Source organism: Plasmopara halstedii, assembly GCF_900000015.1.
Source record: "Plasmopara halstedii genome assembly, contig: Scaffold_526, whole genome shotgun sequence".
NCBI classification, from domain to species: domain Eukaryota; phylum Oomycota; class Peronosporomycetes; order Peronosporales; family Peronosporaceae; genus Plasmopara; species Plasmopara halstedii.
The window spans coordinates 1,385,459-1,400,043 of record NW_020187446.1 but is presented as its reverse complement, the minus strand read 5'-3'; the positions used below and the strand labels follow the sequence as shown (position 1 = coordinate 1,400,043).

Here is a 14,585-nt window from a genome sequence, read left to right as displayed (position 1 = left end):
CGCCAACGACTTCGCCTTCCTCCGCCAACGTTTCCTCGCCTGCGCTACGTGACAGAATGTCATTCGCGAACTTTTATTGCAAATAGTCTAACGAAAGATGAGCTCGACATTGCATTTAACAGTGTTACAAAGTTTGGGCTCATTTTAAGGAACCGCTGCCGTGTACTTTGCAAAAATGGGATTTGACTGGCAAATGTAAGTCACATTTGGCACGGCGTCAATGTCAGAAGTGCTACATCCGGCAAATGATCAAAAAGTACGACAATTCTCATCACAATGTAATTGTCAAAACAAACAGTTTCGCCTGCACGATTTCGTCAAGCGATCAATTTATCAAAGACGCGTGAAACTCGATTTTTTATCCCATTGCTGAGAAATCGAATATGGTTAATAAAGTATTCGGAAATGTGAAATGTCTTTCAACCACCGCCTATCCGCCCTCAATATTGTTGCATTGCTGCATCAGTCTATGGTCTGACCCATACATGACTCTTTACGATAACTACGTCGCATAGCAGCATGCTCTGATTTAAGTTTGATAGCGCAGAAATTTCAGGATTATTTCAATCGATTGCGATGATCTATTAATTCGCCCAAATTCATGTCCATGTAGCTTGGATTGTTGAAATGTCGGATTAAATGAACCTTTAATGAACCCTGTGATAAGTTGGCTGACATTGATCATAATTTTAGCCGCACCTCATTTAGTTTGATCATAATTTTTCGAATCTCGATCCCACCATCTACGATATACTACGAAGGGACTCGTTAGAAAATGGTCAGTCACCTGAATGCTCGTGTTATACCCTTTCTCTAACATTCATCAAATCAGTGCTTAGCAATCCATCGCTTTCAGTAAGATCAAGATAAGTCTTCTGATCCTAGCAATTGCTTCGCTCGATTTTGTAATGCCTTTTTGCTGATGTCGACATGAAAAAAAGGCTTAAATCGGATGCAATGATTAGCCAGGGTAACTTCGTCACTCACCAACGTGATGTCATTTGTGCGAAATTTACCTCTCCCATTTTTCTAAGCAGCGTTTTTGTCTGTAAGCCTTTGCGATGTTGCTAGCAGCTTTGATATAACCTTCGGCAAAAAAGCCATTCAACAAGATTGAGTTTAAGCCGACACGCACCATGCCTGCTTTGGCCAATTCGACAAAGCTCTGCTGCTCAATGTTGTGATTGATATAAAACATTGGCAATGCCGGATACCAGAAGTAAAATTTCGCGCTTGCAAGCGCTCTGTTTAGTTTTACCCATACACATGAAAACGGTTCTGTCATGGGTTATCAAATCATCATAAAGTATGCAGTACAGTTCAATATCGCAAAGCCTTCGTATCATACGAACTGTCCTTCCGGCATAGAGTTTTGTCGCTGGAATCTATTAAGTTGTTATCGGACTGGGAATAATTGACTCTGTATCGGACAAGGCACATTGTCAGAAACGTGTTCTTTGCCTCGACTCAAGCTTTTTAATAATCACCCGCTGAGGTAAATGCTGGTCCGAAAAATGGTTGTCACGAAGCTTAGTACGAAATGTCTTCTAGGTCGTGACATTAAATCTTTGTTTGTAGATTCGCTTCTCACGAATATACTCTTTCTTTTTCATTTTTGATAACTGACAGCGAAAGAGAAATCTGCTTCGAAATGTCTTCTAGTGTATCAAAGTAGCTTTAGTATATTTTTTTATTCTTTAAATATCTGTATACTGTTTTTTCTGTATATCTGGTAGATTTTTTAGAATAAATTACCAAATTTTGAATTGTAGAGCATTTTGGATAATTCGGTTATTATAACATCTATAACTGGTTGCAATCGAAAAATTTGACAGGCATTGTTCCAATGGCGGCTGTACAATCTGAGGAGCGGAGTAAAATTCTGCAGAGGCGGCGGGAGCTGCGCAAGGCCAAAAAACAAAAAGCTAAGCATTTTAAAACGCTTAAGCATCAGGCACGCTGTGAGAAGAAGGCTGAAATTGTGGCCAAGATCCGTGCGAAGCGCGATGAGGTTCATTGGAACGACAACAATGGTGAGAACGGGTGCTGGTTGTGTGGTGAGGTGACGCACCGCAAGCAGGACTGCCCTAATCGAGCGCTTGGTGAACTGAACAAGACGTGCTATCAATGCCGCCGCCGAGGACACACGTCACAAAATTGCCCACAGAAGGGCACTGATGACCTAGGCGGTCAGCCCCAGCAACAATCTGAGGTCTGCTTTAACTGTGGTGATGGTAGCCACTCACTGCGTCATTGCCCTAAGCCAATTGAAAATGGTGGTGCTACGCATGCCACGTGCTTCGTCTGTAAACAGCAGGGCCACCTGAGTAGCAAATGCCCACAAAACAAGACGGGTGTTTACCCAAAGGGCGGTTGTTGTAAGCTTTGCAAAAGTATTGAACATTTGGCGCGTGACTGCCCTGTAGGTAACATTTCGGTTGATGGTAGCAGCAGTGGAAAGAACAAGAAGACCAAGTTTTCGAATGATGACGATGGTTGCGTTGACTATGATGCTAATTCTGGCGACGCACTCGACGCTGTTCAACTTAGTCGGGACGGATGTGCAGTTGAAGACGACGATAAGCAAGCAGACACTAGAAAAAGCAAAAAATATTCTAAGCGAGTCAAGTTTTAAAACAATATTACGTTGTGTACCTACTGAGGCCGTGTTAGTGGAAGTTTCGAAACGAGGCATGCCGATATGCTGCTATTTGTCTGTTTCAAAGTCACCTTATGCGCAAATAAAGTGCTATTTGAAGTGACGCTTGATTTGTACATTCCTTTCTGATTGGTCAATTCATAACTCTTGAAGTCTAGGCATCATGCCATGTTTGACCACTATCGCAGAGCTAATATTCAGAACTGGGTCAATAATGGTTGACATTTAGCTCACACAAAAGCTTAAGTCGTCCCAGTCTCCGAGAGACTAAACATTCCGCGCAAGCCCTGCAATTACGAGGTCTAGAGTAAAGACAGGAGTGACACGCTTACTTTACCTGCACTCGCGGCATTCCAGACATTCGTGTTAAGCTGTATTATTGCTAGATGTTGGGACACATCATAACGGATATAACAGCGCTTTGGTCATCATAGCGCGGTCCACAAAAACCAAAACCGGTAATACTGGAGAGAATGACCCGAGGAGAGCAACGGAAAACAAGAATATTGTTCTAACAAGAATATTGTTTTTCGTTGCTCTCACTGTGGAACTTCTGGAAAAAAGCAACATGGTGGGGTGTAGCTGTTCGAGAAGAACGTAGAGACGTTAAAGCTGCAATGTGGTGTGTAGGAGAGGGGATCGTGATTCCCGTGAAGATTGTGCGTGATGCGGAAGTGAGCGCACTGCAGGAGGCTATTGCTGGCATCATGAGCAGCATTCCTTCAAGACTCGTGACGCTGTACTTGGCGAAGAAGGGTGGCGCGTGGCTCAAGGATCATAAAAGACCGACGGTCTGTGCAAGAAGATGCGACCGTCGTGAAAGCTGTATGACGAGGAATATTTTGGAGTAGATCTAGCCTAAAGACATAGAGACTCACATCTTGGTAAAATTCAACAACAAGCTGGATCTTTCTGGCAGTAACTCAGATACAAGTGTGTTAGCACGGAAGCTTCAGTCGGATAAATTTGGATGCTATGGCACAAAAATTTGCCGTTTTGTACGACCTTGACTACAAGTATGGTATTCCAGCGATTGATGATGTCTTCTACGCATTGGATTACGCTACGTGGACGTTTCGTATGATGAGAGGTAACTTTTGACGACGACCGCGTTGCCAGATTAACTAACCAAAATGAATGGAAATTACTCAAGAATTTTAACAAGCGTACAACACGACGGCAAAGTACCCACAACAAGCAAACGGAAGTCGTACATCATTCTTCCGCATTAAATGTTTAGTCGTGACGAAATGAACAGATTCAAGTCTTTCGCTGCGAAGGGAGGTGTGGTTCTCCATCCAACTGAGTTGGATGTCATAGATGAGGACGAGTTTTCGGGTCCCGTAGTGGTCATTCTGATGTGTGACGTACATACTGCATCAAATTTCGCCATTTATTGTACAAGTTCTGTCTCGTTTTGCATTGAATGCAAGTAGGTAAACTGCTTGAGTTATATCACATTGCCCGCTCTTTCTCCGCATATAAAAGCAACGAGCGTACCCTTCGACACCCTTAAAGACAAGGGTATAAAGTACTTCCATAGTATGCTGGTATACTTGTAACGACTGTTGTGAGAGTAGCGTGCTCGAGCCTTTTATGCTTGTCAGCCACAGTGCTCGGGTGTTGATTCAGAGAGACTTCCGATTGTCAACGTATACATCGAGGTACATGTTGGGCAAATAGCTAAGTGTTAAACTTGGTGGCGCGTTTCACTTCATCAAAGTCTCATATAAAATTGGTGATTTTGGTATAGCCAGAATAGTAATGTCGTCGACCTCGCGCCTTATACCAAGTCCATCACTCGAAGCTACACTAGCACGCTGGTGACAGGGTAAAAACATTTATGGAAGAATTTGACATCCCTACTCTTGAATTCTAGTATATTCTTTGTGTACATGCGGCACGTTCTGAAGGCACTTAACAAAGATAAATTGTTTGGGCGTCCTAAAGCGCCGGCCGCGCATTAATGCCAATTACTCCCACTTTCTTGAATGTTGGACGTGCTATCTGCAGGCGCTGCATACTCCATGTGTATTGCGCAAGCGAAATTTTTGCGCTTGAAGCTGTTAAAAAAAGATGTTCACGAAACATAGACACTTATGTTTGCAATTATTCTAGAGCAAGGTCTCGCTTTCTGTGCGTTCCGCATCCTAAAACATTTCGTTCAATGAAGACTTGACGTCAATGGCTAGGAGAGCCACGAACAGAGTGGATATGGTGGTGGAATGTATTGTTTACTTTGGAGACTACCGAGTCGCTAGCATGCCGCGCCGTCTCACGCGATAAAATGGATTCAGTACAAACGAGAACAATTAATCCGTTTAGTGTAATTTGCATTTCTCAATGAAGCAATTCTGTCATTGCGCTGTTGGAGCGTGAGCGAGGCGAATCCAGAAGACACAAGCTTTCATCTGAAGCTGCGCCGAAACTGTTGCCCAATGAAAAATTGCGTGCTAGCACATCCATCGTGCTGGGGGTCATTGGATTAAGTGCTTCAGGGCGTTGCGGATGCAGCATCTCTTGCCGTTGGACCTCCTTGGCATCAAGCTTTTTGACAAACTCGCGACAAGGAGGGCAAATTCGCACTGTAAACTTTCGCGCTCGAAAGTGTGGGTCAATTTCGTAAAGTTCTTTCTTGATACTACAGCTGGAGCACAACGGCGCCTTGCATAGATTACATACCTTTTGCACGGTTCTAGATAGCCAGACCTTGGCTACGCTTCTATTGCATGTGGCACAGCGCTTAGCAAGCTTAGCCTGAAATGCCTTTACGCTGTTGCCGTGCACGCGATGGTCAATACACCATCGCAGTTTTTTAGCGTACGCAAACTCGGGCACAGTCCAGACCTGCTCGATGCACTTAGCGGCGTGAGCCATAGCCAGTGGGCCCAAGATGCTGCCCATATCGGCCTCCATACTGTAGCTCTTAATAAACAAGTCGACTGTTCCGTTCGGTCGCTCGCGGTAAATTGATCCGATAAGGATGCGAGTGCGGCGCAGCCCGTCAACAGGTGGGAAGGCAGGGTGGTCAATTGAGTGATGCACTTCGTAGCCAATGAATTCGCCAGTGTCACGTCGTTTGAGCGTGCCGGTGCCACCAAGAAACATGACTTCTCTAGGTGCCACCAGCTTACCAGATACCCCGCGCGGAGGGCGTACTTCGATCCATTTCAAGGCTAAAAACCGGAATGGATCCTCTTCAGTCGGGCCCAAAAGCTGCAGCAGCACGGCGCCGTTGCCGATATTTTTGTCCACTACAGCAGTTTTAAGCGCCATTGCTTGGTTATTACTCATAAAAACACCGTACATGAGCTCGCTGAGTGAGCACTGTACGTATCCCATACCCAAGACCACGTCCTTGGATGGGCGCGACGTGGTGCTACGTCCACCATCAGCTGCGATGTAAGCGGCCTCGGGTGCGTTATCGCAGCGCGTGTAGGTGGTAAAGTGCTCCTTATGGTGAATTCTTTTCCACAAACGTGGGTCTTGCTTGTCATGTGCCCGCGCTTCCATGTCATGCTCGTCCAGATCGCGCAAAGTGCGATCCAGTAAATGTATTGCCATTTCCTTGAATTTAAGCTGGTCCTCCTCGGGCAGTTCTGCAGCCTGGCGCGGCGGTTGCACGGGCACACCAACCATGGAAGCGGCTAGTCTTTTTGGTATCTGAAAGAGAATTCAGGTCTGATAATGGAATTCTCAATGGTAAAGAGATCCGGCGCGGCATTACGGGGAGGTGGCGATGGCGCATGTGAGATATAGTGGATATGTTGACGTAGAGTGCAGCAAATGTCAATATATTATTAGAGCTCTTGGGAAGACTGTTGTTTCAAATGGGCATATCAGTATACAGTTATGCAGGTTGATTACATAGAGCGGGTACAAATGATGACCCGAGGTGTTGGTAGCGTCTTTAACAGATTCTGTTTGCACACCCCAGATGTGATACAAAAGTCGGCAGATTTTTTTTTTAAATAAATCTATCGATACATATGAATATAAAAGTGATTGCACACTTATTATATCATTGTGTTGACGCAATGCTTGTGCAATTGTTTACATTTTTGTGAATTTGTGCTCAAATTCGAGGATTCAAAGTAACGGTCCTGATGAGAACGACGAGGACTCTGTAAAGATGGGGCACGTTGGACAAGTGTCCTGTATCATGCAATACAGATCGATTTATTATCAAATATAGTAAAATTTATCAGTTTCGTAGACTTGAGCCTTGATGTATATGTCACTATTGTAAATAGGACAGCAAGTATTCTGTTACATTGGAGCTCTCGGTTGCGATCCCGAGTGGAGCATACGAGCCCGACATCGGTGCATTACCCAACTCGGACTTTTGAGTCGAAGACTCTTTCATTGCACTTGGTAGCACCTGGCGTCGATCCGACATCCATTTCTTTTTATTAAGTATTTTCTGTGAGGTTAGCACACAAATTATTTGATCACCTGTCGTCGGGACAGACTGACACGCTTAAATCGCTCATATTTTAAATGGCAAATAAGCCGATGATCCAAATACTCCAAAGACGAACACCGTTCGTCCTGAAGCGTTCTTAAGCTATGAGAATGAGCTGGTGGGACATCTCCAGAAACACCCCAACCATGCGTCGGTGGGAGCACAAATGACAATGCTTATGTCGAGCGTCAAGCCCTTGTGGGGACAGGCAGAGGATATTTCGCTCGTTGGATGAGAGTATTTAGGCTAGTCACGATTTTACCCAAGCTTCAGACAGACCGTGCATGAGAATGGAAGCTTATCTGCAGTAACTTTATTGAAGAAGATTTCCGAACATGAAAAGATTCGAGCCGACATATGACAAATGGTTGCACAGTTTTATCGGGCGTGCCGATTTCATCTATGAATACTTGTTAGCCCGTCAAGGTAGTTATATCCAGGATCTGCGAGCCCTGATGGAGGTGGCCATCTACCAATGGCGATAAGAGCTTCCATCTCAATAAAATGTCTTCAGTTAGATGACACGTTTCATTTTCTTCATACCTTCCCACTCACCCACTTCATATTTAAACGTGTCCCGTATGCCTATAGCATCCGCAATACGTCCTTGCATATCTCGACCAGGTCGGTAGCCGTTTACAGACGAATGGAGCTGTAAACTGCAGGAATTTGAGGTACGGGTTGTCACCTTGACGTCCGCGTCGTGCTTTGCATTTTGCGAAGTCAAGCATGATATGACAGTATATGCAGCATCTGCTTTGCTTAAGCTAGCTTGTAAAGCATTGAGACGGTGTGTTTACCTCGCCCAGTGCGCGAATTGAGTCATATACCTAGCAAAATATAGTGAGCTTCTATATACACTGTTCATAGGGTTTCCTATACTTTCGCTGACTCAACCGCAGTCAATACTTCTGGTTGTCGGCTGAAAAAATAGTCTTGAAGCGCTCTACCGCCCCTGGATGGGTGGATTTCCACACGCATAGGCGTGTAGGAGCTGCGCACCAGTGCGGTGTAATCACGTAATGTTGATATGGGCAAGAGTTGATGTGACTATTGCGCTTGCAGTAGGACAAACTGAGTTGTTTAAGTCAAGTCCATTTTGCTGGCAGCATCCTGTACATCGCGGTTGGTATCACAACTTGCGGAGAGAGATCGAGGAGCTGTGGCGAAGTGCTCATAATCATTCATTTGCGTAAAAATAATCAGAAGCCAATTTTATATCAACAATTTGAAATCCCTCTCGGTGTCTCGTTGTCCCTCCTAGCATGGCTCTACCATAAGTGCATCAAATAATTTGATTGCTCATACTATCCTGGCTACACTGTTAAGCTTAAGAACATGTACATCTCGAAAAGACTTAGCGTCATGTGCTGCGATCGTGACGGCTGCGGCGGATATTCCCCACCACGCGGTTGATGTATCGTCTGACCACATATCTGTGGTTCGTAAGCAGCAGACATGTCCTGCCTACTTTCGATCATGTTCACCAACCCTACGCTATAAAGCGCAAAACTCGTCCCGAACACCGTCCACAGGCAAATCATGTTGGCAAAAAATCTGACAAAAATCAGACTGGTTGTACTCTCACCAATAATGGTATTGATGATTTTTACGAGGTGAGCCACTTTGATCGAACGGCCCACAAAGGCCACAATATAGGTATTCCCGAAAGCTTCTTTTGGACAACCAGGAATAAAGTCCGTACTAACGGACTGCTAAAGTTTGGCCAAAACTTGCAGACTGGTCGATGGCTATGCGGGGATTAAATTCGCTGACACATTTCGCAAATGCATTCTCAGCTGCTTACCCATTTATACACTGTATACTGCGCTCACTGAGCCCTGTCTTTTTTTCTTTCGATGTTGTCATATCATGTGCCTTTTAAAGTATTTTTACTTGAAATTTGTATGCGAGGAATCACCACACGTTGGGTATCAAGTGTATTGCGAAAAGCCTTGGGGAATGAACAGCGGTGCAAACGTGCAGCCAATAAAGTAAAACCCAAGTCTCCAAATTTTTCTCTTTTCAAATATATCAACAGTGAAACGCATGTTGCGTCAGACCCATATGCTGTAGGTTTCGCCTCATCCATTGGCGACGTTACCACTGAGACATGTGGTGGTTTGTGGTGTGGTGATATCAACGGAACACGCGGCAAGGAGGATATCCATCTTGTAATTACGCTAACATGCAGTGTCTGCGCTCTTTAACTAAGTTATGATCGCGCTGCGTTGGGTGGTTAACTTCGTAGCGAAATAAGGGATTGAGCTATCTTTCCAATATGCTTGAACGAAATGCAAACACATTTTGTGTGCTACATGAGTTACTGACGTAATACCGCGGCATCGCTCTTACGAGCCTATCGGGTGAGAGGAGCTCTGTAGCGGCCCAAGTTGTGTTGCCACCATTTCGATTCGTTAAGTTTTTCTATGCGGCAAAGCAGGAACGTAGTTTCTATTTCCTGGAGCTTACAACCTGGCACGCATTTGGTCTTTACTTTTCTTAAAGAAGAGGCAGGGCTGCGTGTTGCAGCACGCATTCCAATAATGAGAAATGTTAAATGTTTTAACAACAGGTGTTGTTTAACATCAATTTATGTATGTTCCACCCACCTCTAACATCGGCGTGCTAATTTTGGACATCCTAGTTCTCCGCCATAACGTTGCATATTCTGCGCCTCAAGCTCAATCTCACAGGAATACTACCACCAATATTGCGCCGATGTACAGCCGGACTGATCGTAGCAAGTCGATTTAATCGTCAGCCACTCCCTACTAATGCCTGAGACACTTCGTGGCGGTGTCAAAGACACTCGGGTGCTCACTAACTCATTCATGTGAAAAAGGTTAAAGCCTGTAGAGACATGTGCTGCGTAATAGTGCAAACTCAATGAAAGGAAGCAGCTCGCCTCAGCATCATGGTATATCCGCAGAAGTGCATAATTGGATATCCTTCACAGTGCGATTTACGCTTTTGATCACCTGTTTGCAAATGTCCAGCGGGTTATATACCAATCTGGTGTCGGGTAACTATGAGTAATCTCTGCGGGAACTTTGCTGTAAATTGTGGATCTCTGTCCGATACAATGGCTACCGGCAAGCAATGTTGGACAAACAGATTATCGAATGAGCACCTTGGCCGTATCATCGCCGGTTGCGCCTTTCGCTGGTAGCAGCAAGTAATCCATTTGGTTAAATGGTTTTCAAAGAACCGAGTTCATACGGATAGACTGCTAGCATTCTGACAGAAGTGGCAGGCTAGCCTCGGGTGCCCCTGCATGCGGCAAGACTGTTCATTAATATGTTTCCACCTGAATACATCAGTGCTGACCCGCTAGTACATGGTGACCACCAGCGCATTGCGCTCACGAACCGTTTGTGTAACGGGGTTAAACGTACCCTGGTATGAAAGGGTGGGTCACACAAGATTATGTGACCGTAGAGAGGTGTAGAATACATAAGTCGGTGTAAGCACACAATGGTGTGACTACACCGTAACAAGAAGGCACAACGTGGTGGAACTGCCAGTAATCATGCATATTGGTTAGGTTAAACTATTTTGATTAGGAGGTCCTAAGGTTTTAGATATAGACATCTCTGCCGCAAATAAACTAATTAAATACAGTTCCAATTTTGAACGGGAGAGTGCATAGAGTACATTTGCCTTGACGCTTCGGACTTTGCCATCAGCTGTGCACTGATGCAAGCAGGCGCCGAGGGGCGAGATCGGGTGATCGCGTTCGAATCTTGCCAGCTGAAGGCTGCGGAGAAGAACTACCTAGTCCACGACAAGAAATGAATGCGTTGAAGTAAGCACTTGTCAAGTTCAGGGTGTATCTACTTGGCTCAAAGCCATTTTTAATCTACACAGATCGTGCGATATTACGCACTGCGACTCAGTCGCCTCACTTCTCGCAGAGGGTGACCGATTGGCTCTTCCTCTTCGCAAAATATCACTTCAAGGTGAAGTATAAGCCGGGAAAGCAGAATGCTTTGGCTGATGCATTGTCCCGCAGATCAGATTATGAGCTTGCTCATGTTACGACGGTGACGTCGTCAGTGACGGATTTGATCCGCGCCGCGTACGCGGATGATGGTGTGCATGTAGCGCTGCTACAGGCTTAAGGTAGCAAGGCGTTTGGAAACTCGGACAAGAAATTGTCGTCGCGACTTCGCGCATGGTTACACCGATATTCGTTGTTAACGGGTTGCAGTATTTTAGCACCGATTCGACGGGTACGCCACGAATTGTGGTCCTCACGATGAGGGCTTGAAAAACCGTATACTGTATGAGGCCCACGACGCCCCACTCGATGGTCATCTCACTCGTAAGAAGACGTACAGCTCGGTGAGTTCCCACTACTTGTGACCCAAGCTGTACAAATGGACGAGCACATATGTGCGCACGTGTGATACGCGCCAAAGGTTTAAACTTTCTCCGAATACGGCGGCGCCGCTGGACAGTTTACGGTACCCTTCGTTGTTGGCAGTTCATGAATTTGGACTTCGAGCTTGGTCTCCAAAGGACTCGGCGGGCAACACAGGTGTGGTGATCTCTGTAGACCATATGAACAAGCGGCTCATCGTGCGTCGGTATCAAACACCATCGACGATGTGGGTACAGCGACGCTGTTTGTGGATCATGTCTTTCGACAACATTGATTCCGGAGTCAATTGTGTCTGACAGAGACCTACGCTAAACTGGAAAGTTTTGGCCGACAGTCTTCAGGTGCTGGGCACCAAGTTGACTCTGTCAACAGCGGATCATCCGCAGACCGATGGTCAAACTGAGCGTGTGAATCGCGTCGTTGAAGGCGTCCTTCGCAGCGACTGCGCTGAGACGCCGAAGCGCTGGAGCGCTATGCTGCCACTTGTGGAATATTCTCTTTACAGTGCAGTGCATGCATCTACCGGCTACACGCCGTTCTACGTGAGCAGGCACATCTCTCCGTACTGGCTGCATAACACTTCGCTCCCAAGACTCACGAGATTTGAGTTGTGGGATACTGATCAAATGAGCGCCTCCTCTATGGGAACACTATACCGTGTATCGCCAGGTGAGGGTAGAGGTGTTTGACCGGGACTCAGGGCGTCTCTTAAACTGCTCTCATCGGAGAGCAACCCGACATCCTCACCGAATATTTGTTTGACCGCGTCGGTTTGGAAGACCGCTTTGGCGGGAGCTCGTAAAGTCAGTTAAGCTTTGCACGGGACCGAAATACCGATGCATGTATGGGTGGAAAGTATGCGCAGTAAAGTACAGAAGTGAAATTCCAGACGCGGCGGCTGTTCATGGAGTGGTCACCCTACGCAATGTCATAAAAATGACAAAATATGGAATAAACTCAGTGTTATTTACATTTGAGTTTAAAGGACCTAACAGGAAAGTATTGTGTACTTTACCCTTACCGCATTGTATAATTCTACGGAATTTGAATCGCACAGGGTGTAATCTTGAAAAATCATACAACCAGGATATCGGTTTGTATGAAGATGATGAAGATTTGAAAGGAGGAAGTCCAAGGTACACGTGGGCTGCTAGCCGTATAACACAATGCATTATGAGTTAGTCAAGAGCGTATATTTCGTAAGGAACAATCGCAGCTAGATGTCCTCTTGAAAAACGAAGCGAGCTGACATAGCTAGTCACTTTAGAGCCTCTCAGTTTTGCTCCTTGTGGGGGCACACGAATACACCCCCGGTGCGTTTGTCAACGTGAACTCTGAGAGGCAAAGCTCTCACTATGCAAGTGCACGGAAACCTATTGCACTCCCTATAATAGAATACAAACGATTCCGGGCGCGCTAGACAGGGCGGCCATCCAGTCGCCAGCCATCGTCATTGGCTGTGCTATATTTCAAGTTAAGGTTTATGGGCATGTACAGCGCATAGAAATAGTTCTCAGCTCGGAAAAATGAGTCGCTTACTTTATGGAAAATCAAGTTATACTTGCTCGACTCCACGCCATTCGTAATCGATACGGAATAAGCGCCAATACGCACGGTTATATCACCGATACACCTCTCACAGAATGGCAGGATGGTTATCTTTTTTCGCTGTTTATATTTTTAAGGTCAAGTACAAGCCTCTTTGGCTTCGAAGAGAGATGTCGCAATATGCTAGGTTCAACTGATCTGTATTCGCCTCGGCGATTGACTCGTCGCCACAATAGATATACAACGTGTTAGATACTACTGGAATGAAAATCCGAGGCTGGTGGACCAGAGGGGATCAATGCTGACGAGCAAGAAGTACAACACAGTCTCACCATACACGTTAGAACTGCTGGGCATCGAAACGAGGAAATACAAAACGATAACTCCTGGCAAAAAGGATAAACGTCATCAACAAGCACAGCTTCAACAATTGAACATTGGGGTCTTACGAGCTATTCCACAACCAATCATCGGCAAAACACTACAAAAAGAAACTAAAGCGATTATGAGACATCACTGTCCCTAAATCACAATTATATGTGGAAAGTAGTAGAGAAAGCGGTACAGCAATCGACATAGTAGGACAACAGCAAGCTCCACTCGAGCGATTTAGCGATTTAGCAGCCAAACGGGGACCATTCGCAGTTGCACGACACGATGATGCACAATTTAATGCGCAAGACAGCTATGGAGACGCTACAGCAACAAGTTTAAAAAAGGAGTGTCATATTGACAGCTTACCCAAGGCTTTATGTCTTTCCGTGAACCGCGGTCAATCGTTAGCAAACATGTTCTGAAGGCAATTAAATAACTTGTTATAAAGAAAACCAAAGTTAGAATGAATCTCTTGTCGAAACAGTGGACAAGCTAGAACACGCGGTAAAACGAGGTACTGATAATCGGTGGCCCTACATAAAGATTTTAATGAGTCATGGGCTCGTCAAAACGAATTCACGGAGCACTTAGACTGATACTGCTACCGCCGAGTAGCACTCAGACATTTAAATTTACACCATTCGGCTCGTCTAGTCGACAACATTTGTCAAGAGCTAGAATGCTGTCGAGATGCCAAGGAGACCATGGGGTGCCTCTTTGGGACTATGCTTGCTGGCAAGATTCAATTGTCATCAGACAGGGAGATTTTGGAAATTAGGGACTCTGAATACGTCTGCGCACGTCGACAAGCCCCAGAACTGTCTAAAGCGATCGCAAGAGAATTACGCTTTTACCATTCAGATGAGCTAATCCAGTAAATGCTGGCATGGAATAGGATGTGGAGAATGCTATACAACGTTTCCCAAAACAACGCTCCGGATACTGCGTAATCGAGGCGCTATTCAACATGAGAAACAAACAACGAAAGGAAGTCTACATGGGTTCTGGGCTGCAGGACTAAGGCTAATACAAGTAGCCGCCACACGTGAATGGATGTGCCGAGAACAAATAAAAAACGGGTCGCGTCTTCTCCTCTGCTTACGAGAGTTAAGAAACAATTCCCGAGCAATGTCTTAACCCATACAGGACAA

The 14,585-nt window shown here is 45.4% G+C and overlaps 6 protein-coding genes across 6 annotated transcripts; 4 read left to right on the top strand and 2 right to left on the bottom strand.

Moving 5' to 3' along the window:
* Positions 1-861: 861 nt before the first annotated feature.
* On the bottom strand, positions 862-1,561 carry PHALS_11317 (uncharacterized protein; the record flags this gene model as incomplete). Its single annotated transcript, XM_024726891.1, has 5 exons — positions 862-919; positions 988-1,067; positions 1,136-1,278; positions 1,353-1,420; positions 1,488-1,561. The coding sequence occupies 5 exons, from the start codon at positions 1,559-1,561 to the stop codon at positions 862-864; spliced, it is 423 nt and encodes a 140-aa protein (XP_024577523.1).
* Positions 1,562-1,846: 285 nt separating this feature from the next.
* PHALS_11316 (zinc knuckle (cchc-type) family protein) lies at positions 1,847-2,635 on the top strand (the record flags this gene model as incomplete). Its single annotated transcript, XM_024726890.1, has 1 exon — positions 1,847-2,635. The coding sequence occupies one exon, from the start codon at positions 1,847-1,849 to the stop codon at positions 2,633-2,635; it is 789 nt and encodes a 262-aa protein (XP_024577522.1).
* Positions 2,636-3,276: 641 nt separating this feature from the next.
* PHALS_11315 (CRN-like protein) lies at positions 3,277-3,669 on the top strand (the record flags this gene model as incomplete). Its single annotated transcript, XM_024726889.1, has 2 exons — positions 3,277-3,450; positions 3,517-3,669. The coding sequence occupies 2 exons, from the start codon at positions 3,277-3,279 to the stop codon at positions 3,667-3,669; spliced, it is 327 nt and encodes a 108-aa protein (XP_024577521.1).
* A 222-nt stretch (positions 3,670-3,891) lies between these two features.
* On the top strand, positions 3,892-4,421 carry PHALS_11314 (uncharacterized protein; the record flags this gene model as incomplete). Its single annotated transcript, XM_024726888.1, has 3 exons — positions 3,892-4,026; positions 4,240-4,323; positions 4,413-4,421. 3 exons carry the CDS (start codon positions 3,892-3,894, stop codon positions 4,419-4,421), a joined length of 228 nt encoding a protein of 75 aa, XP_024577520.1.
* A 578-nt stretch (positions 4,422-4,999) lies between these two features.
* Positions 5,000-6,298, bottom strand: PHALS_11313 (FYVE-FINGER-CONTAINING RAB5 EFFECTOR PROTEIN RABENOSYN-5-RELATED; the record flags this gene model as incomplete). Its single annotated transcript, XM_024726887.1, has 1 exon — positions 5,000-6,298. One exon carries the CDS (start codon positions 6,296-6,298, stop codon positions 5,000-5,002), a length of 1,299 nt encoding a protein of 432 aa, XP_024577519.1.
* A 7,059-nt stretch (positions 6,299-13,357) lies between these two features.
* PHALS_11312 (uncharacterized protein) lies at positions 13,358-13,856 on the top strand (the record flags this gene model as incomplete). Its single annotated transcript, XM_024726886.1, has 2 exons — positions 13,358-13,577; positions 13,639-13,856. 2 exons carry the CDS (start codon positions 13,358-13,360, stop codon positions 13,854-13,856), a joined length of 438 nt encoding a protein of 145 aa, XP_024577518.1.
* Between the last annotated feature and the right edge of the window lie 729 nt (positions 13,857-14,585).